The following is a 25,873-nucleotide window of genomic DNA, read 5'->3' as shown; positions in this document are numbered from 1 at the left end:
GTACATGGTGCCTGGTAAACCCACGGCCAATGCAGTGCGAGCGTATACACGCGCGTTACGCACACACACACACCAGGCCCTTCCCAATGTCATCCCGATTTGACACCTAAAACGCCGCGAATGCTCTAATATGTTAAGATGTACGCAGAAAAAGTGAGAGAAAAACTACACGCGCTTTAGCCGCTCGGGCCCGCGCCCCCGTTGCCATGCCCCCGCCCCCGGTTGTCCTCGAGCAGCAGGTGGGGCTTGATATAGTCCTCGTCCAACTGCCTGAAGAGAGCCGATGGGTCTTCCGAGGTGAGCAGCTGCTTGATAGTACTGGCCGCGGACCTGGCCCCATCCGTCAGGGTGGCAGACCTTTCGCGTGTGCCCGAGAGCACTGGCTGCGAGGCTGCTGAGCTCTCGCCAGCCGGTACGCTGGTCGGTGGTACAGGGCTGGCCCGCCGTTTCGGCGCGGCGGGCGGCAGGTCGGAGATGTCGACATCGCTACCCAGATCAGAGTCTGTGACGCTCGCAGAGTTGCTGCCAAGGAGTTCAGACTGCTCATGGTCGGGGAAGTTGGCCCTGGAGCCCTTCCGGCTGATGCTCGAGGGCCGTTCAAGCCCATGTGGGCTTCGGTGGCCGGATGACCAGCTGTGAGGGTCGCTGCTACCGTTACGCCTCCCGTTCGAGCCATCCACCCGGCCCAGAGATAAGTTCGAGTTGGTCCGTCGCGGCATGTACCCAATCCCGGTGCCAGCGCGCTTGTAGTAGCTGCCGCCACCGACTGCCTCAATATCGAACTCATCATCCGAGTCAATCTCTTCCACCACCCCAGTGCGGATATTCAAAATTTCCAGCATTCGAGCCGTCGTGCCTCCGAAGATGATCACGGTCAACACCACGACCACCAGGACAGTGGCCTTCAACGCGAATCTGTCGTTTCCGGTGATGAGGGCGGCCAGAGCCACCCCTACGGCACCTCGCAGACCAGCCCAAAACAGCATCGCCTGGTAGTTGTATGGCAGCTCATCCGGCTGATCCATAATCCCGCGGCGTCGGGCTTTGTAGCGGATGAACCAATTGATGGCGCGCGACAAGGGGAATACTGCGACCCATCTTGCCGCACACACGGCCAAGACGGTGACAATAGTGAGCAAGGGCTTGAATTCAAGGTCCTCCCCGGTGAAGAGGGAGAGTCCGAGGTAAATAAAGATGAAGTTTTCTGACAGCTGTGCCAAGACCTGGAACAGGTACTTGGTCGTAAGCTGCGTTCTCCGGGACATGTTGAAATAAGCGTAGTGCTTGAGAGTGATCCCGCAGAAGAGCAAAGAGACGATACCTGACATCTTGATGGCCTGGGAGAAGAAATAGGTCGAATAGGCGATCAAGACAATCAGACAGCTCTCGATCTTGGGGAACCTCCGGACATAGGTGTACTTCAGACACAGCGCGGCGCCGATGCCAACAGCAACGCCGATAGCCAAGCTGCCGAAGAAGTCGAACAAGAAGGTGCCGATGCCGAAGAAAAGGCTCGCCACGCCGGACATCTCGGCGGCGCCGTTCTTGGATTTCTGGGCGGCCTCGAATATGACGATCGCAATAGCGTCGTTCAGGATGGACTCGCCAAAAATGATGGTGTAGAGCTTGGGGTCGACCTTGTAGGAGGTGAAGATGGCAAGGATGGTGACAGGGTCCGTAGCGGACAGCGTTGCGCCAACCGAGATGGCATCTGTCCACCCCATGTTGAGACCATCGAGAGGAACACGCGTGTACAGCCAGAGAATAACACCGATGACCAGGGCGGAGAGGAATGTGCCGGCGAAGGCGAAGGTCAAGATAGTGCCGATGTTCCGGAAGAAGTTGGCTTGGTGTAGCTCGTAGCCGGACGAGAGGATAATGGGGGGGAGCAGCAGGTTGAAGAAGATCTGGTAGTCGAAGCTCACGAGGTTCTGTAGGTTCTCACCGCCGGCGACGCGGAGGGTCAAGCCGACGACCATACCTGGTCGGTTGTCAGCCAAGGTCCCAAGGTGCATGGAATTCTGCGTGAGAGGAGGAGTTGCGGGCAGGGGGACGAACCAGCAAAGATGGATGCGACAGTCTCGTGGATGGCCGTGACCTTCCTCTGCTGGAGCATGTAGCTGGTGAAGAGTGCTACTATGAGCAGGACGATGAGGATAAAGAGGGCCCAGGAGGCATAGATCTCCTTCTGGGAGGCGTCTTCGCCATCGGGGTCGGCATCTTCAGCCGCGCGGCGAGCGATGTCGACGGCGGGGCCGAGGACGTCGGCCAGCATGATCACGGTCCAGGCGGGGCCAGGTTAGAGGAGGTAGGCGGCGGCAACCCGGAGGGGCGTTGGAGGGGCGTTGGAGTGATCAGGACGTGATCATGAGAGGCGGCGCGGGTGAGGTGGGCGCAGCATTCGATGGTTGCTGTTCAGGGAGGTCGTCTGCGAGGGATGAAGGGGCTGCGGGAGGAGGAGCTGCAGCTGTTGAGGAGCTGGGTGAGGGTGAAGCTTGGGGTGGTATGGTCAAGCTCTCGGCGAAGGAAGGTGGAATGATACTGCCGGCTAGGCTTTCTCCAGGAAGCGCCAAGACCAGTATCGGTATCGCAGTGTGGCAGTATGGCAGTATGGCAGTTTGGGGCAGGCTGCTTGCTAGTGTGGTGGATGCGATGCGATGCGATGCGATGGGCCAAGTTGTCAGAGCTGCCTATTCTGGGACGGAGCCGGGGCCGATGCCACCTGTGCTTTCTGTCGCCGGGTAGTAGCCGCAGACCAAGGTGATTCGCTGATGCTACGCCTCCTGGTTACGTAGATAGTGTCCAAGTGGGGTCCTCGGTGACACAGTTAGCAAGGGATGGGCAAGGCTTCACGTGATAATCTGGTGTACATAGTGCGGGCCTGTTTTATGAGATGGCCAACTCTCTGGAACATTGCGCAGGGCCGTAGTCAGGCACTTGTCCAGGCTGTGAGCATCTCAATATCTGAAGCTGATGAAAATGCTGGTTGGTCCTGGGCCCACTCGCATGCCGCAAGCTCACAGCACGGAACTGGACATTCAGTATTCCGTAGTCTTGATGGTCTTGATAGGTAGGCATCTGATCACATGCCGGTGAAATGGCCGTCACTAATAAGGGCATTGCTGTTACGTACACCCGGCGATGTGGTGCAGCTCTCGGGCTCTCGGGAGGGCGTTCGACGATGGTTGTGGGGGCCTGCCGAGATGGGCAAGGAACGAGGTGGACGGAAACCTGGGGTAAACCGGGACGGTGCAGGGCTGCAGGCCTGCAGGCCTAATCAGTCGCGTGGCTGCCCCAGGTGGGCAGGTGGGCTGTGACGTCTGCTGCCAACGAGGCTGGGTACTAATAATAATAAGGAGGTCCGTCTGCTGGGCAACTGGGCTTCTCTTACCGCTCCCTCCTGACATCAAAGCTCTGGACCCTGCAAGTCTCGTGGCATCCGCCGCATCCCCTCTGACATGGCCCGGCTGGTCGCATGATGGCCCGCCGTCCCGAGCTGAACCAAACTTAATCCGCAGCGCAACAACCTTCCTTGGCTTGACGCCGTCCCCGTCAACCGTCCCTGTCAAACCGTCCTCCCTCCTTTGAACACCACCGCCATCCCTTCGCGGAATCCCCTATGCTTGCACACCTTTCATGGATACCATATAGATAGAACCTACTCGACCATCCACCTGTGTCACACGGCTTGACTCTTTCGTTCCCCTTTGGCGGCACCAAGAACTCGTCCATCCATAGTATATCCATATCTATAATTCGAGTCCGACAAGACATCCTGGACCGTTCCGCCGCTCCTGTCACGCATGACTCCGCCATTTGCCGAATCTTCGACTAGAGGTCGCCCCTCGGTCGAGGTCGACGGTCCAAACACCTCCTCCACGAGCAGTCAAGGCCCCACAACCCCGACCCGCAGCAGCTCCTCCCTCGACGGCCCCGGTGCCGACCCCGACGACAACCCTGGCGCTGTCAACGAGCAGTCACCCCTCCTCTCCCCCGAGCCCGGCGGCAGCGAACGCGGCAGCGAACGGGGCAGCGAACGCCATGCTTTTCTTGCGCCCCACCCCTCGGCCCCCGAGCCCGACGACTTCCAATCCACAAAGAGCCTGTGGTACCTGCTTGTCCTGACCATCAGCATAGGCGGCCTGCAGATCGCCTGGTCCGTCGAGCTCTCCAATGGCTCTCCATATCTCTTGTCGCTTGGCCTGAGCAAGTCGCTCATGGCCCTGGTGTGGATCGCCGGCCCCCTGTCCGGCACCCTGGTGCAGCCGTACGTGGGCATGCTGAGCGACAACTGCAGGGTGTCGTGGGGCAAGCGGAAGCCATTCATGCTCGGTGGCGCTGCCGCCACCATGGTCTCGTTGATGATCCTATCCTGGACCAAAGACATCGTGGGCGGCATCCTGGGTCTCTTTGGGGCTGATCCAGCATCTGAGGGCGTCAAGGTGACCACCATAGTATTTGCAGTGATCTGGGTCTATATCCTCGACTTTGCTATCAACACAGGTAAGCCCACCATTCAGGCACTGCTAAGACTTGGCCCTAACTCAGGTCAACCTAGTCCAAGCTGCAATCAGGGCATTCATAGTCGATTGCTGCCCGGCTCATCAGCAGGAGGCTGCCAACTCAATGGCTAGCAGGCTGACAGGAGTCGGGAACATCATCGGCTATATTGCCGGCTATGTCAACCTGCCAAAAATCACGTGGTGGCTGGGCAATACCCAGTTCAAGGACCTCTGTGCCATAGCCAGCATCGCCCTGGGGTCGACGGTGCTGATGAGCTGTCTGCTCATCAAAGAGAGGAACCCACAACTTGACGGGCCCAGCCCTGCGAAGAGCAAGAAGACAGGCGTTTTCGCCTTCTTTATAAGCCTCTTCGCGTCCATGAAGAGGCTGCCGCCGCAGATCAAGAAGGTCTGTGTCGTACAATTCTGCGCGTGGGTCGGCTTTTTCCCCATGCTGTTCTACACGTCGTCCTACATTGGTGAGATATATGTCCAGCCGTTTCTCGAGGAAAACCCGAACATGACGCCCGAGGAGATCGACGAGCTATACGAGAAGGCAACCAGAGTCGGGACGTTCGCGCTCTTGATTTTCTCCATCACGAGTCTGCTCACCAACGTGTTTTTGCCGTTCTTCATCGCACCGACATACGACAGCCAGCCCATTGGAGAAGCTCCAGGCGAGGGCCCGGTCACGTCTTTCCGCGATCATGGTGAAGAAAAGAAATCCTGGACCGATCGCTTGGTCATCCCTGGGCTGACGCTCCGCCGCGCTTGGCTGCTCTCCCAGTTGCTCTTCATGGGCAGCATGCTCTGCGCCGTCCTCGTCCGCACAGTAACAGCAGCCACAGTGCTCGTCGGGCTGGTTGGCATCACTTGGGCTCTCACGCTGTGGGCCCCATGGGCAATCATCAGTGCAGAAATCAGTCGGAGGGACGCGCTGCTCCGCCAGAAAAGAAGAGCTTTCTCACCACCTGGAGGCGCTGGCCCTTCCTCGAGTTCGGCACATGGTTTCGACGGTTATACGTCCGACCAAGATCACAAGCTGGACGGGTCCGAGGACGAAGCCGACCAGGCGGGCGTGATCCTCGGCATTCACAACATGGCCATCGCCGCACCGCAGATTATTGCCACGGTCGGCTCGAGCATCATCTTCAAGATATTCCAGAAACCCCGGGGGACGCCCGGCGACCACTCGATCTCCATCGTGATGGCTATTGGCGGCGTTGCGGTGGGCGCCTCGGCGTGGTTCATCCACCTCATTAAGGACGAGCCGGCTGGTCTGCCTATTGATGACGACGTAGCTTCGAACGCTGAACAAGGTAGCGGTAGCTTGTCCCCGCCCGAGTCGCCGAGCGCGAGACGCGCGCCTTACGACAGGGTACGCAGCTCGGAGCTGCTGCCACGGGCTAGCCTAGAGAGGGCGACGTTGACGAGAAACAAGAGTTTCTCTGGCATGGATTATGCTTAGTTTGCCGGTTGTGACATTTCCGATGTCAGGAACAAGCTGGATGGTGCAGCGCGAGGCATATAATCTGATGTGCCGCTGCAGCGTGAATCATATGGGCGTGGCGTTCGCTAAGATTCCTCCAACCCTTACAATGTTCGAGAGGATACCTGTTTGCATAGAGCTGTTGGATGAGCTTGGTCATTGGTTTCAACGGTACAGGATTAGACGCATCACATAGTCTATTTGAGAGACTGAGAAAGAGACGATAACAGGCGTTTCACGAGCGCAGGACATACAACACTTACCCAAATCAGTGACATGTAGAGCTGGGGGAGAAAGCACTTAGTAGTGTGCGCCGTCTTCCGGAAGACAGTGCGCGAATGCAGTTCGAGGACCGTCCCGGGGTACTACTGTTGTCTAGACACCAAGACCCGAAATACATCCCAATGCCACCAAGAGCAGCCCCACAAGGAATCGAGTGTTTGGTCTCTGGCCCTTGTGATGAGGCTAAGACTTTTCTCTATACAATCGCCATCACACGTCCGCTTATCTAATAGGAGGGAGGTTACCATCCAACACACATGGAAGTTCGTCTCACTTGGGTCGATGTAAGGTACCTAGACAGGTCATATAATGGCAGTCACGGGTCTCATGACTGGATATGCTATTACAGGTTACCCTAGAGGGGTTTGCGCGACGGGGCATGCTCACGTTTATAACATAGAAAATGTGGCCGCGTAGCAGACACCCCTGCAAAGCTCCTCTCTACGGCACTCATAAAGGTAATCAGGTTGCGTTAGTACAAATTACGCGTGACACACGCGGACACGCCAGTATGCGCCCCAATATTGAACATAGCCTTGGCGGCAAACAATGTTTCATGTTTATGCTCGGTATCGCAAAAGCACTGATTCAGGATAATTGCAGTCTAAGTCCCAATGCCGAGGTGGTAGCGGGAGCGGTACTTCGGCCCCCTGACCTGAGGCTAAGATACCACCTTTCCGCGACTTACACCAGGACCGGGCCCACTTTGAACATCCACTGCAGATCTTCAAACAACGGAACGTACACTCCGCAGTACTCTTTGCTTGCAGCGCCCTGGCATGGTGGAAATCCAATTTACGAGCCCCCTGGCTGGCCCGAATCGAGAGCCCGTGAATAAGGTTCCGTACGGTCTTGCCGTCGATCAGTATGCTTTCTGGGTATTTATTTTTCGGTCATGGGGGCACCCCTATTCAACCCGGAGCGGCGGGGCGGGAAGCCAACCAGCGCAACCGTAGAGTGAACCGGGCACGATGATGTTGTCTCGCTCAGGCAGGCCCAAATAAAATAGTGCCTGTCCCTCTGGCCATATCGGTCTTTTCAGAGACTGATTCAACGCCATTGAACGTCATCGCCCCGTCAAGATGCAACTCACCAGCTCCCTCCTCGCCAGCCTCGCCTCTGTCTCCCAGGCCGCTGTGATCTGGTTAGTTTCCTTCTGTTCTTGTCTGATGGAGCATGGCTCACCGTCTCATGAGAGTTGCGCAAGTGCGCAAACATATGAGGCTATTAAGAATGTGAACCCTGTGTGTTCTGTCACGCTCAAAGTTCTGTGCCGAGCTTGGGGGCCCTTGGAAATCTCCGGTTATCCACGAAAAGATGCATATGAATATTCACTCACATTTAATACAGGGATGGCAGATTCAACGACCTCCAGACTGCCAGTGACCTCAATGACTGTATGGTATCTTCTTTCCCAGAACTTGAAGTGTTCCATTGGGGCATATCCGACGCGTGAACGCAAATGTCAAAAGGAACTGCCAGACTAAGCTTGAACAGGGTCATGGAGCAACCAAGTCGGTCCATACCAGTATTACATCCACGGCTCTGGCACCGTGGATAAGTGCATAGCCCTCTCGGCAGACTACGCAAACCCGGCCGACACCTCGTCCAAGCAGGGTGCCAAGTTCACACTCGACAGCACGGCATACTGGAACGGACAGAATATGCGGCGTATCGAGCTGATCCCGCAGACGACGGCGCCGATCAACAAGGGTAAGGTGTGGTATCACTTCACCATCTCGCGCAAGGAGGCCAACGCCCCGAGCCTGTTCCGCGAGCATCAGATCAACTTCTTCGAGAGCCACTTTACCGAGCTCAAGTCGGGCTGGATCAGCGGCGAGGCCGGAACCAGCAACCCTAAGCTGCAGTGGATGGTTAGCCAGCAGAGCAAGTGGAGCGTCGACGAATGGGAGGCTGGTGTCTTCTACAACTTTGCCTACGAGATCGTGAGTTCCTCGATACCTGCTCTTCGCGATCTGGTGAGCCTCGGGATTGACCTCTGTTTCTCTTTTCGCAGGACTTTTCGGCCAGTACCGTTGGGCTCTGGCACTCCACCGGTGGAGACGATCTGAAGCAAGTCGTCGCACCAGTGTCAGCGTCCACTTCGTCCAACGGAGCCGACTGGCACCTCGGAGTCCTGGAGCTGCCGCGCGATGGGTACACGGATGCGAATGAGGACTTTTATTTCTCTGGTGTATACATAGAATCCGGATCTATCACCACGAGTGTGAAAGGCCCGGCTTAGACCATAGGAAAGGTATTGATTGAAGCAGCTGGGGCAAATTGTAAGTCCTGCGGTCTGTATCGGAAGGACATCAAACATTCAAATTTGTAAAGACCATTTTGTCGGATTAAATTGTCAATAAAGGCCAAGAACTTAAATATTCAATTACTTCCATCTCTTCAAGAATGCGGTGCGCATGCCGCCGAGTTCTGAAGTCCCATGAAAAGGCCCGGTAAAAGCTGAAGTGAACTATGGAAGTTAAGCAGGATACAAAACGTGAAGCCTGAACTATTTGAATGCAACGTCTGGAACACGACGTATCCAAAAAGTCAGGCACCCTAAGACAGGTTTTCGTAACCAGGTAACGGTCCAAAGAGCAAGAAGGTAACTTAGAAGGGTTAAAAAACCGGCACAATCAAATTCCACCACATCCTCATGACCATATCATTGGAGCCGTTACGCCAACCTTCACCCAGATAGATCGGCAGCACTAGCCTCAGACAAGCCGGATCCGGTCACCTCTCGGACCGTGGCGCGATACAGCCGGAGCGGAAGATTCTCCAGCGAGCGTTGAAACCTGCACAGGGCCCTGTGCAGTCTGGGGAGGAGTGCATAGCCCAACGGTCGTGAAGACCTCGCCCGGGGTGATGAAACCCCAGGAATCGATACCGGAGCTGCCGTCCCAGCGCATGCAGCTGTTTATGAACAAATGCCTTAGCATCGGCTGTGCTGCTGACCTGCGTGGCCGGATTTGAAGTGGTGGTGGTGAACTCGGACAGACTTACTATACAATACCGTCATCACTGCACCAGGAGTTGTCGCAGCGGACGCTGACCTGGCCACCAGGTCCGGCGGCATGCGTCGGCGGAGGAGTAATCGCCGGCACGGAGGTGAGCGTGATCGTGAACGGGACTGTGAGCGAAGGCGCAACCTCGTCACCAATGCTGAAAGGGCCGTCTCCCATGGGCACGAGGGCCTTCTTGGGCGGGATGTTCTCTTTGCCAGGGTCCGCGTTCCTCTCGGGGGGCCCGCCCTCCTTTCCTGTGGCCATGGCCTCGGTTGACGAGAAGACCGTTCCCTCGTGAGATGCCATGATCTAGTCATGTATGCACTGGTCAGCGGTAGTAGCCGAAGTGATATATGGGTGCGATTTGAGCTGGGGTGGAAGCGCCTACATCACGCAGCTCTCCTATGGGCCAATCATCCGAAGTAATGCCATCTATGAAGAGGGGGCGTGTATACGTACAAAAGTAATAGTGCTCGACTCCGGTGGCTCGAACCCGGTGGACAGCGTCGTGAGCGTTGAGAGATGCACGTGGTGACTTGTGGAATTTGAAGTGGAGTGAGAGCCAGCCGTTACGGTCATGGACCCAGGAGGTATGGGTGCAGTGGGCGTCACAGGAACGGGTGGCACTATCAAGGAGGTCGACCGCGACCAGGTGATAGGCTCTGTAGACGTGGTTGGAGTGGTCTTTGATGTCTTATGTGTCTTTGATGTCTTTGATGTGACGGATGAGTTTATAGGCGGCGCACCGGACACCGCCGAGGTGACAGACAGAGTCGTTGCGGAGATCGAACTGCTCACGTTGAATGGATTTGGACCTATGGAACTGCTCGATGATGCCGTAGAGGTTGCAGCGGTAGCCCACGATGGTGGAGTTTGCGGTGCGTCCAAGGGAGTGCTCGTGCTGGTAGTAGTCTCCGAGGAGCCCGAACGCTCCGTCGTCACCTCTGGGTTGTCAGAGCCCTCCGTGACAGTCACCCAGTCCGTTATGGACACGGTACTTCTCTTATCGATTGCCACATGATGTGAATTAGGCAAGGTACTTGTCTGATAAACTACGTGTGGAATATGGGTGAGGGTTGTCGTTGTGAAAGTCGTGGTCGTGGAAGCATAGCCATCCGGACTGAAATTTTCCCAGGTTGAGATGCCGGGGGTGGTGTAGAGATGCTCAACAAAGACGACAGTACTGACTGTAACTGCGCTTTCCGCCTCGACAGTGGTCCATACAGTGTGTGTCCTCATTATTGGTGTTTTGACGGGGTCCTGGTCCTCAACATCCAGCTCGTCTGCACTGTCATCTCTGCTGCCCCAAGACCTAGCCAAAGTTGCTGGGACCAGCGCCACTGCAGTGAGTAAGAGTCTCAGCTTCATTTTGAACGCAGAACTGCAACAGCTGTGCCCAGGCGTGATGAAGTCAGCTTCGCAATGTGTTGGGCGCAGGACCGAGAGTTAGAATGAGAAGCTCATGGAAGACGGGGTGGGCTTCGATGAGTAGGATGTTACTTGTGCGGACAATCAAGTGACGGGACAGGATAGACGATAGAGCTCGAAGGGCTTCTATATTGCCTGCTGAAGTGTCCGAGCTGCACACGTAGCAACAGTCAACACATGCCTCCTTGTCCACTGAAAGTTGCCAATGAACATACCATGTCTGTTTGAAGCCGCATATGTGCTGTTCGCTAGATGCCCCCCTGTCTTCTGGCAATGTGATGCGCGAACAAATTTGTTTGATAGCACAGAGCGGGAATGTAGTATGCCTTTTTCAGGGAACACACCAACAGATTGAGATCTGTACCGCACATGATACCATAAGTCGGGCATCTGCCTGGACATCGCTGGATGACGTCCCATGAAGAGATGCCTCCAAGGTGACCTCTCATGGGGTGACACCCTACGGGTTGGCCTATGTGCTGATCGCCTACAGGATGAACTCCTGTCTATCACGGATGCTTCGTCAAAGGTGGGGGACAAGGGCGGCCGGTAGTGCAACCAGTGAGTTCTGCTACCTGAGGCCCTAACCGCACATTTATGCGAGATCAAAGCTGGAGATCTGGTGAGAGGGCCAAGGGGCACACAAGATGTTATCTCTTTCTCGGCCCGTCCACATAGGGGTCGTAACACGGCTCGTCTGGCATTGCTGGGGAACATCCCAGCGCTTTCGTGAGGCACCGTCTCCTCTCACAAGTGACATCGCTGACGAGTATAGGCGCAAGCTTGCATCTGAAAATAGCGATGAAAGGTTGTCGGTAGCGAGAACTACGTAATCAATATGACAGCTCCAACAGATTGTGAGGCAAGGGCCCTCGTGTAAGTTGGCCACAATCAGACACTTGCTCGGTGGTGGCAGAAACACCGCGTGGACCCGACACTCGGCACTGACGATAGTCTGACGAAACGCCACCGGATTGAAGATACCCTGATCGAGTCCATGCTAGATCGATATCTGATGGCTCATGTAACACGGAGCAGCTGCGATCGGTTCCACACCACCAGGATATTGGCCTGATTGTGTTGGCAGAAGTGTCGAGCCGGTGCTGCACGAGATACTAGCCTGTCCTGTTATCCACAGCGTCCTTAGTAGTTGGCTCCAAGGCCGTGGCCAATTCGTCATCCTCGTCCATCATAAATGAGTGTACGCCGATATTTGCGTTTGGCCCGGGGTACGTCTCGGTAGACACTGCGGCGTATTGTTGGCTGTACCTTGCTGCAGCCGAGAGAACCCACATCTTAAGCGGCAAGTCAACAAAGTCGTACGCGATGCGAAGGGCGTACGAGATCCTATATGGACCCATAATGCCCCGCCCGACAGACTCCGTTGCTCGCAGGATATCTGTGGCAAGCACTTGGTTGTCCTTGTCAAATTGATGACGTTGGCCGTCTTCGTAACACTGATTCAACGCCTCCTGAAGAATCAACATCGTTGCCCAGTACGAAATCTCTACCGAACCCACCCATGGGTTAGAGAACTCGAGGATGGTATCGAAGGGCGACGACGGGCCTGTTGATGGCACCTCGACGGGCCGCGTGACTGCACCCCCATAAAGGGCCCTCCGGTGCCAATCACAATACTCGGAACGCAGCATGCTCGCCTGTTGCTTGAGCGATCTGACCCGGCTTGGATCTGGAGTGATACCGTGACGCCTCTCTTCTCGGATGCCGTAACCCCAGCTCAGAACCTCCGGGACCCTGGCCAGCAAGGTGAAGTAACCATCTTGATGTCTGACCCAAGGCGGGGTGGGGACGCGTCCAATTCCCAACGCCTTTTCCTGTGCCCCTCTCCCGTCCCTTTCCCCTTCGTCACCGGCCCCCGGGCCAGACAACCGTGATGAGAGGTCTTGCCATCTCGGTTGGGTTAGGAAGCAGTCCTGCCCGGAAAAAAGAGACTGCATAACCATAAGGGGGCGGAAGCAGCTGAGGGAAGCTCTCTCGAATGGCGTCGAAAAAGAGCCGGGCCCGCGTGCCTGGACAAGCTTTGACACGCCGGCTGCATGCATCATCCAGCTGAGCGGGTTTGACGTGCCGGCAAACAGCTCAAACAGGCAGCACAGCATCGTGGCGGCCAGTGTCTCGGCCGATTTCCAAGCCACGGGGTGGTTGAGGGCACGCTGGAGGCCGACCAGCGAACGGCCGTAAAGATCTCGGCTCATGCTGACCTGGGCCCGGTCCCCTTTGGCCTTTCCGACCAGCTGTAGCAGATATGCGGCCATGGCTCCGTCCAGGGCTTGTGAATTCCCAAGGTAGTTGGTGAGTGAGGAGAACCAAGGGGCACTATACGTGATCTCCTCACGCGTGTAGCTGTCGAAGAGCTCGCCGATTATTTTATGGATGAAGGGGACCGGTGATCCGCACAGTGATCCTGGAATCTGGTTGTGAGGGCGCCCTTGGACGCCGATACCTTCTGCGCTTCCACCATGTTGGCCCCAGGCTTGCCAGGCTGGTTTTTGGGCTGTCAGCCGTTTTTCGGGAGCCGTTTGTCCCACGGACGAGGTTGAAGATGAGCGAGGCTCAGTTACAGAACCCTTTGAAAGCTCATGGCTCCTGGTACGGACAGTATGCTTAACAGAAACAAATTTGTGCCCCTTTTCATACCCTGGGCACTCGGCCCCATACTTGATGCAATTTCCACAGACTGGCGAAAGTGGTCAGATTCAAGACTCTCGCTACTACGCAGGACTGTATTGTGCGAGGGCCTTACATGGTAGGTTCTGATCGCATTTCACCCTTCTTTTGACGCAGAGAGCGCACCCTTTGCTGCGAGGCACTCCGACCATCGCTGTTGTTCTACTAGTACCGGCGAGTCTTGAAACCTGGAGGACAACATTTCATAGTATGCCTCTCCACATGAGTTGCACTGTACCCATAGCTCATTTCAGTGTCAGTAATCGTGGGGAGATATTGTGAGTAACACGTCACGAGGCTGAGGAGCTGGCCCACCCAAAAGTAGGTAAGCCGGCGCCTTTCCCATTGGGCATTGCCGTGAGGGAGCCGGACACCAGTGCGGCGTAGTGCTTGTTGCCCTGCCACGCCCCTGGGTATTGTTTTGAAGGATGGAAATTACCGAAATCCAACATCTCTCACTATTTCCGCTCCCGTAGCATCCGGAGGAGTTGAAGATACTGGCTTGCATAGCCGGGGTTCAGCATCCGGGCCGTTACCAGATTACGAACACACCAATATGAGAGTGTGGCCGCCTTACAAGCAACGGCCCACATGAAACACCGCATGTGCGCTACCAGTTTAGGCTAGATAGTATATTTCTCACATTCGACAGACCAATGTTAATGTGCGTGCGTGTACACGGAGTTGCAGGGCGCTTACTGTCCCAAGAGCAAAAGTGCAGTCCCCCATCTCAGCGGATGAAAAAAAAAAAACCCCCACAGCAGGGTAAGACTGCCAAGTAGTAGGCATGAGTTTACCTAGTAGGTGGTCAACCTGCAAAAGAATTTCACAGGGGGACATCCAGTACGAGATGATCCCATTGTGAGGCGCCTACGAAGGGGATGTCCCCGCAACGAGTAGGGACGTATGGGACATCCCACCTGTGAGTGACGTCGGCATCAAGATGGACTGACTGACTGACTGACTGCAGTGCTTTGTACTCAGTTGAGACAGCGCATTCCGATGGCCTGCAGGCCGAAACGCTCATGTGAGCAGGCAAGCAAGTAACAATATTCGGGTCTTTAGACCTTTCTGGCACGATAACGAGATCCTCGTATTGCACCCGTTGGCTCGGGATAGTGCCCCATTCAACAACGGGCGCGAGTGCGGATTGGACAGCACCGGAAGCTCGGCCGCGCCGCCTGGGGAGTAGCTGCATTCCGCGTACTCATCCCACCACACATACCTGCAGGTTAAGCCGTAGCTAGCTAGGGCGAGAGGGGAGATCTCAGTCCCTCGGGCTTGCCCATCGGACGACCAAGCCCTCAGGTCGGCCGTCCGGCCTGGCTTTTCTGGTCCCAGTTGTCTGGGTACGGCGAGAACTAGGTTGGGCCCGGCCAGTTGCGAGCAGTTTTTCCTGAGGCGCTTAGGCAAGAAGCCGTGTCTCGGTATCGACAATAAGAGCGTGCTTTTTTGTCTGCCGGCCTGACACTGCGCCAGAGAGCTTAGTCGCTGGTAGATGGGCATGATGACGCCACTCTCACCCCGTGCATCGCCGACAGACATCAAACTGCCGTGCGTCCTGCGACGGTCACGGATGGTCAACGGAGGCCGCGTAGCAAGTTCAGCGCATCGCATCATATTGTACTCAGGTCAGAACGGCGTCGCTGTGCGACGAGCGATGTCGGCGTGGACACCGAGCAGGGGAGACAGAAACCTCGAGACACGCAGCACCGCCTTTTGCTGCAACGTCTTTTATAGTCGGAAGGTCTCAGATCGGCTGTTGACATTCTGCCAGCCTCTCCTATGGTGATCGGCCACTGGCACCATCGCGTGTGGTCGCACAGATCTCGCGTAGCTCCGCGAAGAATGAATGATGTGGGAGGGGGTTTCCGGACCTGGCGATCCCCAGGCTGAGTGATGATGGCTGTCAGGCTGTCAGGCTGTCAGGCTGTCAGGGCAGTGAGGCTGCACAAGCAGATTGGGGAATGAGCTACTGGTATGCGGACCTGAAGATCGTCTGAACGTGGGCCACTGTTCGATCAGCAGCGCTGACGAGGAGGGCAGGAGGGCTGCTAGCCGTCTTCGCAGACACGCGGACTGACGCTGAGGCGGTCGCACAGTGGCCCTCCTTTGACTCTGGTCTAATACACGTGTCGATGGTGTGACTGTGCGGACGTGGGGTGACGACGCTCAGTTATGCCCGACTGGCTGCAAGGTGGTCATCTCTCAAGCCCCCCGTCATTCAGGTCTCAGTCAAGCATCGAGAATCACCAGGCCGGAAGGGCACCCGGGTGGCAGGCCGCGGCAGGCTCGTGCATGGAGGGCCTAGGACCGATGGTGATGGTGGGGTCGAGCGCTTGGTGAGCAAGTAGTGGCCCTAATCGCGGAAGCGAGCAGTTGTGTAACCCCTCATGTGCAGCTGGTTGCCTTGGATACTTGGTCCGAGGGCTGGCATCGGAAGGCGGCATCATAGGGCAGAGCGTCTCGTCAGACAGACACTGTAGGTCGACCAAGCGTCAACCTGCTGTGCCTCTGCGAGTGGGGATGTCCAGTTTGTATAACATCGAGAAAACGATGAGAAGACACAATTCGCCATTTGTTGGGGGCTAGGTATTTACCGCAGGAGCATGCATGTGAAGGGCAAGTTTAGGACCCGGCCAAGCCTTCGCCGACTACTCGGGACAGGGACGGACGCCCGATAGCGCAGGGTGGACTGGACGTTTCTTCCGTCCGATGTCCGGAAGAGCACGGCCGAGCCGGCGCACCCCTTAGCCCCTGCGCCAACAGACTGCAGCTCTTTGGACCCGCCTAGTGTACTCCTTAGAGTTGGCCCCGTGGATGGCGACCGAACATGCAGTGCAAATGAAGACCTGACCCGAAGCGTCGCCACCATGGACCGCGGCCTATCAGCCGGCGGCCACATCTTGTTTCAATTTCTGGGCATGTGCCCGTCGATGAGAGTCGGTGACAGCTTCAACAACGATGGCGGCACGTTGATAGGTCGCCATGTGCCGACATTACAACATTATGTTGCTGTCTCGCCGTCGACCTCACGCCAGGAGCAAGGGAGGCTGGCCGTCCCTGAGCGATTGCGAGGTCGACCCCGCGCCAGCGAATTCCCAATCTCGGCTCCTCATTGCTCAATTAATGCCACCTCTAGGGTTGCATGCAGGTGATGAGTATGACGCGAAGGAATTTTTGGCCGCGGCGACTTGCGAAAGCTGCTGCCGAACTTATTTTTGTCCTCTCTCATCTCAAACCTTCCCTTTGGTCGGTCTCGGCTCGGGGCTCATTCTCCGGCCAGGCGTTGTCCTCAGGCGAAGAAGGTCGACCTACACCACATTAGACTTTTGCTCCAGCGCCGTGGACATGGAGTACTTGTCGGTACCAGCCAAGTGCTTGGTATCTATCTTCGTAGGCTGGCTGATTCTGTGTGGTGTGGAAGCATGCCTCCGTGTGCCTCTGAGGGCTGTATTTGAAATTCGGGCACCCCAGGCCTTATTGGCACACCTGTATAGCACTATAAATTAAACATATGGCGTCTAGCAGGCCGGCAGCGATAGCCTTGCCGGCCTGTCTCTGACACAAGAGGACTGAGATCTAAGATCGACCCGCTCCCCCCTTCCGACTCTCCGAATTCCCTTGCCAGGGCGGCAAGCGGAATGATCGGGGGTTTCGGCTCCATTCCAGGCGAGATTGATGGCGGAGGATGTAGACCATCGTATGTTGGAAGCTCTCAGTGTGAGAGAGTCCGGCTCGGTTGTTCGCCGGGATCCTTGAGCGGACCGCGAGCGGGCGTGCAAGCGGGCATGCAAGTGGGCGCGTTTTGGGGACGATAAAAACAGTCGGCAATGGCGGTTGTGGTCACAAAACAAGCCGGAGCAGACCTGATGGCCGAAAGTTAATTTGACACTGATTGGCGTTTACAGTATCGCGAGCGTCATTTCGACCTCCAGCCGTAGTCTGTTTGAGGTTTTGGTCCTTTCATGTACAACATGCAGGCTCGCAATTTCGAGCCGATAAGACCTGTTCGTTATGTGTGATCCAGCAGGTAGAAGCTATGCGCTGTAATTATTCCCGCGTCTACAACAGCCTGGGCGTTGTCTAGGTACGGAGTAGACCTACAGATTAGAGAGTAGTCGGCTAGTCCAGGGGGCCGTGGTTGACGGGGCAGGTACACTGTGCGCTGGCTACCTAGTGTAGGCACGCCCGGGAACAAAATAGTGTACTGCCTGGCTGCCTGTTTGGAAAATCTTACGACAGCGAGGGGGACCCCTGACAGCTAACTCCAGACCAAGCCGGACTTGGGTTTGATTGACTTGACGCGGCGCGCGACGCGGGAGGACTGGGTCTGTGGGGATGGGACGGGCGGACGGTGGACACTTATGCTGGACTGGACGGCACTGTGTGTATTCCGTAGGAGGAGATGCTCCTCTGTGGCGAGGCAAGCGAGGCTGCGGGCAGAGGCAGAGGCCAATGTTCCCGTTCTATGGTTCTACCAGCACGGCGGTGCTCGCATGCGATCGATCATCCCCTCCAAGTCGTCTCGAGTCTGGCCAGTGTCGACTCCCGGGTCTCCAGTCTCAAGGGTCCAGTCCTTATTGCCAGGCGGTCCAGTGTCGTCATGTCCAGCCGGGACCCAGACCAGAGCTTGGAGAGCCAGCCTCGCCTTCCTCGTGTGCTGGCGGCCCAGCGGCCTCGAAATACCGAAGATGACGCCCATCACAGGCTTGATTTCATCTTTCCTTTTGGTGCTCACCGACTACCGCCTGGCACCTGCACGTCTGGCAAAATAGGGGCGGCTCAACTCAGATGACAGGACAGAGGGCCACTTTACTCCATACCACCAGGCTGTGGGGAATTATTTGCCAGCGATAATGATCAGATTGCCAGACAGCCAGACAGGGCAGATTGCCTACCAATACGAGGCTCCCTGCCCGCACCCTGACGGCGCGGGCCCCCTATCCAGATCCAGGATCCCTGCACAGATCACCGGAATGCAGACAGGAAGTTGGCAGAGACCGCCGCTCGTCGAGGTTTTGAGGTGCGTGCATTGTCACCAGCCAGCCAGCCCGCAAGCCTCACCACCTCTTCATTTGCCACCCCGCCTGCCCGCCTGCCCTGCACTGCTGCGAGGCTCCCGATTTTGCGGGTCCCCGGAGCAATGATCTGTGGGCGGGTGGGTGGGTGGGTGGAGGAGTCATGAGGATGCAGGCAGGGCAGGTCGCTGGCAGGGCAGGTCTACAAGCTTGCTTTGGCCCGGTTGACGGGGAGGACTGGAGGAGCGGTAAGTGAGCGAGGCCGAGGGGCCATGGGCGGAGACGAGGCGCCGCCGAGGTGGTCAGGGTCTCATCAACTGTCGATAGCGGCGGAGGAGGGCACGAGATGGTAGGGGACCAAGGGACTCATTACGCAGTCCGTCAATTCAGGCAGGTGAATCTCCGGCTCCGCGCCCGCGGCCGGGAAAGCGGTCTGATGTACGTACGGTAGTACGTCTGTGGTACGTCTGTAGTACGTCTGTATTGGCTGGCAAGCTGGCTGGCGGGCTGGTCCTCGAGCTGGTGAGGGCTTTATCGCCCGGTGACAGGGAACCAGAGTGGATTGAGGATGATCAAGCGGGGTTTCCAGAACAGAGGCCGTCACCGAGCAGTCTTTGTCTCGTCCCGTCAGCCCGTCTGCCCGTCTCGCAATTGCGTCCCACGCGGCCGTGTGTCCAAGTCTCGAGACGTTGCAGGGTGTGCCAGCAAGGCAGGCAAGGCAACGTCGCCGCCTGGGACGGCCTGTGAGATGGCGCGCGTGCCTGGCTTGGACGTGGCCGCGTTCAACAGAGACAGAGGCTGCAAAGCGTGCTGGCTTGTACTCTGCTGTAGCACGCTGCTGCTGGGCACTGTGGTATGCACGGAGGGTGTGGTTGCCCGGCTTGCAGGGACAGCCTTGCCTAGCGCCGACGGATTCAATGCCACCAGCCAGAATGTCCAATCACAGCCATGGCTCAATCTCCCATTTCGCCCCCCCCCAATCCCATGCCTTTGGGGGTCGCACGCCCGATCAACAATACTGTGGTACCTGCGAACCACATTGTTGCAGGCTGGCTGGCTGGGCGTAGAACTGAGCGACTGAGCGACTGGGTGACTGGGCGACTGGGCGAGAGACAGAGACAGAGAGAGGGCAAGAGAGAGAGACAGACAGACAGAGAGAGAGAGTGTGTGCGTGCGTGCGTTGGGTGTTGTGGTTCTCTCCTGGCAAAGGAACCCTCGGTGGGTGCAGTACCCCTTTTTGGACTGTGTTGCATTTCTAGACACACAAATGTTGTTCTGGTGCTGCAGCCCCGTGGCGGAGACAGGATGTGTGTGTGTGTGTGTGTGTGTGTGTGTGTTCGTGCGTAGTCGTGTTTATGTGTGCGTGCGTGCGTGCGTGCATGCGTACAGCTACAGTACCAGAGTACTGTGGGTATGAGAGTGCAGACCGAGTCGGATACAGGCCGGTATCCCGTCTCTCCGTATTCATTCCACCATTCCTAAGCAGTCAAGCAGTGCAGGAGGGCATGATGAGGCAGTAAAAGAGGACAGACTACACAGTACCGTACCTGGGCAATGCAACAACGCACAACAAATGCTCCAGGAACATGCCACCGTCGGCCGGACTCCCACTGTCACAAATTGGAGCTGCTCATCAATTTACAGTTGCTTTAGCTGGTTTTGGAGTAGCATCTGCCTCTCATGCTGGCAGGCGTGAGCGCTAAGCCTCGACCCCCCTTTGGACCCTTGGAGCGAGAAAAAGACTGGACGGTGGGCAGTGGGCAGTGGACTGTGCATTGTGGACCACACGGGACGCGTGCGAGATCTGGCACACACGAAAGAGTACCGAGTACACAGTACACAGCAGCCCGAGCAAGAGAGCGAGAGAGACAAGAGGCGCAGAGGCAAGAGGGAGGCCAAGAGTGCAATGCAGAGAGACGTGTGCAGGAGCAGAGGAGGAGCAGGGTGCAGGCACGATTGTGGAGTAGGGTCCCTACGCTACCACAGTAGGTATCTTAGTACCTGCCTACGGCCCTGGCACGCCTGCTTGCTGGTACGGGGCCGCGGTGGGCAGCAGCCCAATCCGCACTGCCAGACTCCCACTCCCCCAGACGGCCAGACTGAGATGAGAGAGCTCCTCATGCTTTGGTTGGCTCAACGAAAAAGGGTTGCTCTGCGTCGGCCCCAGTTTGCCCATGCACGCGTTCCTGCTGTTGCCCCTGTTCCTTGCACCTGCTCGTCTTTTCCATGCAGATTGTCTGCTTTGTACAGGTAGTAGCTTTCTCGGTGCTGGGGGGAAGGGGGGGTCTCTCCTCTCTCTCTCTCTCTCGGTTTCTGGCTCCTCCATCTCTCAGGGCCCTTGGCTCCTGGCTCCTGGCTCCTGGCTTCTTTTCCTCCCCTTGCCGACTTCCTTCCACCTCCTTCTGTGCAACACGATACGACACGACACAACAGGACACTGTGAAGACATCCTCGTCCCGTCTTCTTCCTTGTGGTACTCCCTTCCCTTCATCACCGCCTCTTTTGTCTTTTGTCCTTCTCTCTCTTTCCCCCCCTCTCTCTACCTTGTCGTTTTCTTGTGTCTTTCTCCGGTCCAACCTCCACCCGGCCCAATATTGTTTTTGGGGACCCGAGTCGTCGTCCAGAGCTCTCGCTCCTGCCTCCTCACCACCACCCCTTGCTCGGTTCCTCCTGGCAACACCACCACGGCAGCACCATCGCGAGAATCCAACAGCCCCCATCAATAAACAACAACCCCACCAGCCCGCCGACCCTTCCCAACTCATCTTCCATCTCCGCCAGCCGGCATCTCCCAGCTCCAGTCCTGTACGATCTGCTCGGGAGGCAACTTCTTTTTTGTCGTCTGTGCCGTCTTTGTGCGTGTTTATTACAGAACATTTCTTGCATTGGCTTTGCTTCGCCCGTTGCGAGCCCGTCACGTCCGTCTGCTTGGCCTGTTTGTGTCCCGCTTCGCATTTTCTCCAGCCACAGCGTGCATCCTGTGCCAATCTGCCCCCCTCCGAGCGCCCGAGCGAACCTACCACTGTTACCAATTCCACCTCCATCGACCGTCTCCCTCGTGCTCGGACCCAATCAAGCCCATCGACGCTTCTGATTCAACAGAGGCTCCTCATGTCCTCGTCCTAGCCAGACATCACCGGGTACACGCCTGGGACTCTTGATTCGACATTCAATTGTCTGGCATTGCCTGAGTAGAGAGGTCCTCCGATCTCACAACCTTCTCACGGACCTCACGGTGACAGTGATCTCCCCTCGAAGAAGGCCACCTACCTCCTCGTACCCAATTCGCTACAGCCTCCCATCAGCCCAGCTTCCCCCGACTGTCGTTTGCAGTATCCCATCTCCACGCCAGTCATCACCAACCTTGCCATATCGGGGACATCCACTTTCCTTGGCGTCAACAAACTGGCAAGTCTCCAGCCCTGAAATGCATCTGATACCCGGGGCTTGCCCGCTCACACCGCGTATCTCCTGCTTTCCCGTTACGCATGCTCTGTTCAGGCGTGTCAGGAACTCTGAGACTGACAGATTGTACTGTAGGTCGCCTGTGCTTGCAAGCCTTGGACTGAAGGGCCCTACGCCGTTAGGCCTTCTGTCTTGCTCGACAGCTTTCGATAGGCATTCAGGGTCGATATCGTGACAAGACAATGGCCGCGTTGGTCCAGGCATACCCTCAGCAAACCAGTACCGTTCCCATGCTTCAGACCAGGTCCGGGTCCAACTCGAGCATGATGCCTCCCCAATCTCAGACGAACCAGCAGTACGCTACTGCTCAACAACAAAGGAACAACTACCACGGAGGGGCTGGAGGTGTCTCTGGCCCAGTGGCTTACAGGGGAGCATCTGCTCCAATCCAACCGTACTCTTTCACAACCACTCCGAGTCTCAACCAGAACGGACAGTGGCAGCACTATTCTGCTTATCGGGCCTCCTCTTCCCCGTCCGTTCCGACGATGCAGAACCTCGATCCGAACACCTCTGCGGGACGTTCACGGCACGCCGCGAACGCTTCCATGCCCAACCTGCCCAACACGGCCTTGAATGTGGCCTCGATCGGGTCTCGCGATGACTCTATGATACCTGTCTCGGGTACAAGAAGGGTCAGTCCTAGCCCTCGGCCACAGTCCGCATTTCTCTCCAACCCTTCAAACCAGGTGTCCTTGGCATCGTCGACAGCCACCAAAACCCAACCCGACCGATATCGACGAACCGCGGCTCAACGGTCGCCGGAATCAGGTGCAACACAGGGCTCAGCGACTCCCTCAGGCTCGGGTATGGCATCTGTTAACCACCTGTACACTCAGCCAACTTCCAGCAAGGAAAGGCGGCCCAGCCCGTCAAACTTGACCCGGCCCAACAGCTTTTATGCCAAGGTACCGGGGTCTGTGGACGACATGCAACTGTACAGACATCAGGAGGATTCCAGAAGAATTCGCCGGCGCAGCATGCCCGCTTTGGATACTGCCGACCTGCCAAAGTCCCCGCAACCCGCGGATCTCAAGCGATCGGAAGACCCATCAGCAGCCAGAGGCGGCAACGACAAAGATCAGATCAAAACGGCCAGGCTGGTGACGATCAGCAGCCCCGTTGTTGGTGCAAAGAACGGCAGTTCTGATAGTCTCGTATCGAGCCGGAGCAGTAACTCCAGGCCGTCTTCGGTGAGTGTCTCCATATGATCCCACCCCCTGAAACATACGATCCAATCACAGTGTCCGTGCAGGGTCGGGCCCTTTTAATTCCCACTTGCTGACGACTTATGTATCCAGTCTGCCCACCGTAACAACGTTCCGACCCCGACCGGCAACCCCGCCCAGCTCTCTGAGACCTCAGACCAGAACTCCACGAACCCAGACTCACCAAAGCTCGTCAACATCCCACCCAGGAGCTCCTCGTCCGATGCTGCCAAGCGGATTGCCAATCCGTCGCCGCTATCCAAGCCGGTGACGATGGAAGCCGAGAAGGGCACCAAGGGGTCCAAGGACTCGGCAGTTACCGCTGCCAAACCATCTACCCCAAATGGTGCCGCCGAATCTTCGAGCGCTGGTTTCGACAGCCCTGCCGTCAAGCAGCTGGCTGCCATCAACCAGAAAGGGGGCAAGTTGAAGAGCAAGACCTCGAGACTCCGCCGAGCCTTGTCCTTTGGAAGTGCTGCTGAGCTGAGGCGAGCAGGTGCAGGGGATGGGGCCAAGGACAACGGCGGGTCTGCAGAGGCGTCGACCTCGCAGCAGAACCCACCTGCTGATGGGCTCGATGCGGAGCAGGCCCGTATCGCTGAGCTACAGGAGGCTGCGGGCATCGGCAGTAACATTTATGCTGGCTCGCGTCTGTTCTCAGGCTCCACTGATAACCTGTCAATTTCTTCCACGGCCTCGTCGGCATCGATTATGATCCGGAAGATGGGTCGCGGGATGAAGAAGGGCGGACGCTCCCTGGCTGGCTTGTTTCGGCCAAAGTCCACCATCGGTGTGCCCACTGCAGAAATGCCAGAAGCGAGCCAGGCCGCCGTGTCAATGGTGACGGTCGAGGCGGAGAGGGAACGAGTAAATGTCAACCCAGAGCCGAACCCCAACAACGGCGGCGGCACGGGCTTCCCACGCCTGGAGCGAAACTCTATGGATGCCACCAATGTCGCCGACGGATCGTCGCCGGAGAGAGCTGGCAGCTCGGGAACGGACAATTCCAACTCGCGGAAGAGCATCGTTGGTGGGGACAGGGAGCGAGCTGAGGTGCTGGCCGCCGTGCGGAAAGGCATTTTGAAACGTAGGCTCTCTTGTGAAGGCCGTGAGACGCAGCCCAATGCTGACCGGATTCTAGACAACGGCACTTCCACCCCTTCGCCACGGGTCGAGAGGGGACCCCTCTTCGATTTGCCTGCGGTCCCACACGTCGCGGACTCCCCGAACTCGAGTGCTCCTAGCACCCCCAACGACGAAGCCAACCACAACCGGAGTGGGTCTGTTACGATTGGCAGTGAGGACTATTTTATGACAGCCTTACGCCTCCGCCAAGAGACGAGAAGCGCTCCAGGCACACCTCAGGGCGGGCAGAGTAAGCGCAACGCGACGTTCAGCCCCCGCATTGTCTTCCACGATACGTGGCCGAGCCAGGAGTACGACCGTCGCTCTGAGATTGCAACGTGCAACCGCCTCACCCCAATGCTAGCGCAGCAGATCAAGGAGGAGCTCAACAACTTCAAGATGGTACGTTTGCAAGTGTGCGCGCGTGAATTGTGTCACTTGACGACACGCTAACGCGGAATCGCAGGAGATGGAAGTGCATGAGAGCTCCAAGATCTACACGCATTTCTTCTGACAATGATAGTTTCCGATGGAATGTTTACCTGCTGGTCACCCGTTGCGAGCAGGCACCCAAACCCCATCGTGTATTGGCAATTTTTCGTTTCTTTTCTTCAACGGCGTTCCGGGACAAGCATCCAAGTAAGGTGTCAGGGCGTTTATGATGGAACCAGAACCTGCGGCAATCTACTGGTGATTCTCGACAAAAGGCGACTGGATTAATCTCGAAAGGGCTGTCTGCAGCTTGACACCGCCGCGACTCTCCAACGGGGTGGGTGCACGAGGGAGCCAAAGCGAGAGCGACCCAAGGGCGACACTCGGTCGACCCCATGAATACAGACAGGGCTGATGGTCCAAGGGTGGAGGGATTTGGCCCCAGCAAGAGTCGGGCAGGGAACCAAACATATTTAATTACTGGAAGGCCTCTGTGAGGCGATCAAAGTGGTTCTTGATACGGGTCATATTGCATCATCTGTTTTGTTTTGTTTTTTCCTCGTGTCTACTATCTTTTGCGTGCACATGGACCGAATATGTGGAGAAGAGCGATTCGTGCCAAAAGTCATCAGCATTAAAGGGAAAGGGTGGTGTCTTAGCAAGAAGAGGCAAGCGGGGATTTCGGGTTGACGTCTCATTACATTTCCTACCCATCACTCAGTGTGGAGCCTTAGATAGACCGAAAGCAATCCAGGAAGCACCTGCTCAAGCCCCGAAAACTGGTTCTGAACCGAGACTGCCACTGGTTGGACTCTTGATTGATATCGACCGGCAGAGTACATGGTGCTGACGGCAGGAAGAGGGCAGGTCTGGCCCAGCTCGGCGCAACAAGTTGAATGCAACGGACAGATTTCACATGCAAGCATGCGACATGGTGTGTGTGCGCGTGTGTGTGTGCAAGTCAGTTTGAGAAATGCTTTGCCCTGTGATGTTTAAAGCGCATGACATGGGTTTCAAGATGATTACGTGCAGACATGGGAAGCTTTCGGCTTATGCACGATGCGGCGAGGCTGGGAGCGAGCACTGTTGTTGGTTGACAAGCGTTGGGGATCCTGCCTGCCTGCCTGCCTGCTTGGCCAAATTCTGTGGTTGCCAGCGGCTACAAGACTGCCCAGTCCCTGCGCTTGGCAGCCGGGCGGCCGAACACAGTCCGAGAGACATC

General features: G+C 56.8%; 6 protein-coding genes across 6 annotated transcripts; 3 read left to right on the top strand and 3 right to left on the bottom strand.

The window, feature by feature from the left end:
- Positions 1–176: 176 nt before the first annotated feature.
- KVR01_013459 (bifunctional K:H/Na:H antiporter NHX1) lies at positions 177–2,275 on the bottom strand (the record flags this gene model as incomplete). Its single annotated transcript, XM_044783653.1, has 2 exons — positions 177–1,981; positions 2,059–2,275. 2 exons carry the CDS (start codon positions 2,273–2,275, stop codon positions 177–179), a joined length of 2,022 nt encoding a protein of 673 aa, XP_044637540.1.
- Positions 2,276–3,359: 1,084 nt separating this feature from the next.
- KVR01_013437 (uncharacterized protein) lies at positions 3,360–6,349 on the top strand. Its single transcript, XM_044787538.1, has 2 exons — positions 3,360–4,503; positions 4,559–6,349. Exons 1-2 carry the CDS (start codon positions 3,804–3,806, stop codon positions 5,968–5,970), a joined length of 2,112 nt encoding a protein of 703 aa, XP_044637518.1. The 5' UTR covers positions 3,360–3,803; the 3' UTR covers positions 5,971–6,349.
- A 1,006-nt stretch (positions 6,350–7,355) lies between these two features.
- On the top strand, positions 7,356–8,518 carry KVR01_013506 (uncharacterized protein; the record flags this gene model as incomplete). Its single annotated transcript, XM_044789715.1, has 4 exons — positions 7,356–7,417; positions 7,624–7,670; positions 7,771–8,219; positions 8,291–8,518. The coding sequence occupies 4 exons, from the start codon at positions 7,356–7,358 to the stop codon at positions 8,516–8,518; spliced, it is 786 nt and encodes a 261-aa protein (XP_044637587.1).
- A 475-nt stretch (positions 8,519–8,993) lies between these two features.
- Positions 8,994–10,652, bottom strand: KVR01_013472 (uncharacterized protein; the record flags this gene model as incomplete). Its single annotated transcript, XM_044783260.1, has 3 exons — positions 8,994–9,192; positions 9,283–9,593; positions 9,744–10,652. 3 exons carry the CDS (start codon positions 10,650–10,652, stop codon positions 8,994–8,996), a joined length of 1,419 nt encoding a protein of 472 aa, XP_044637553.1.
- A 1,175-nt stretch (positions 10,653–11,827) lies between these two features.
- On the bottom strand, positions 11,828–13,194 carry KVR01_013438 (uncharacterized protein; the record flags this gene model as incomplete). Its single annotated transcript, XM_044788896.1, has 2 exons — positions 11,828–13,144; positions 13,177–13,194. The coding sequence occupies 2 exons, from the start codon at positions 13,192–13,194 to the stop codon at positions 11,828–11,830; spliced, it is 1,335 nt and encodes a 444-aa protein (XP_044637519.1).
- Positions 13,195–20,440: 7,246 nt separating this feature from the next.
- On the top strand, positions 20,441–25,623 carry KVR01_013507 (uncharacterized protein). The gene is made up of 5 exons (XM_044784313.1): positions 20,441–21,829; positions 21,962–23,079; positions 23,188–24,181; positions 24,236–24,621; positions 24,686–25,623. Exons 2-5 carry the CDS (start codon positions 22,069–22,071, stop codon positions 24,731–24,733), a joined length of 2,439 nt encoding a protein of 812 aa, XP_044637588.1. The 5' UTR covers positions 20,441–21,829; positions 21,962–22,068; the 3' UTR covers positions 24,734–25,623.
- Positions 25,624–25,873: the final 250 nt, after the last annotated feature.

This window comes from Diaporthe batatas (genome assembly GCF_019321695.1).
Source record: "Diaporthe batatas strain CRI 302-4 chromosome Unknown Contig00027, whole genome shotgun sequence".
NCBI lineage: Eukaryota > Fungi > Ascomycota > Sordariomycetes > Diaporthales > Diaporthaceae > Diaporthe > Diaporthe batatas.
The sequence above is the reverse complement of the archived record's forward strand: the minus strand, read 5'-3'. Positions and strand labels throughout refer to the sequence as shown.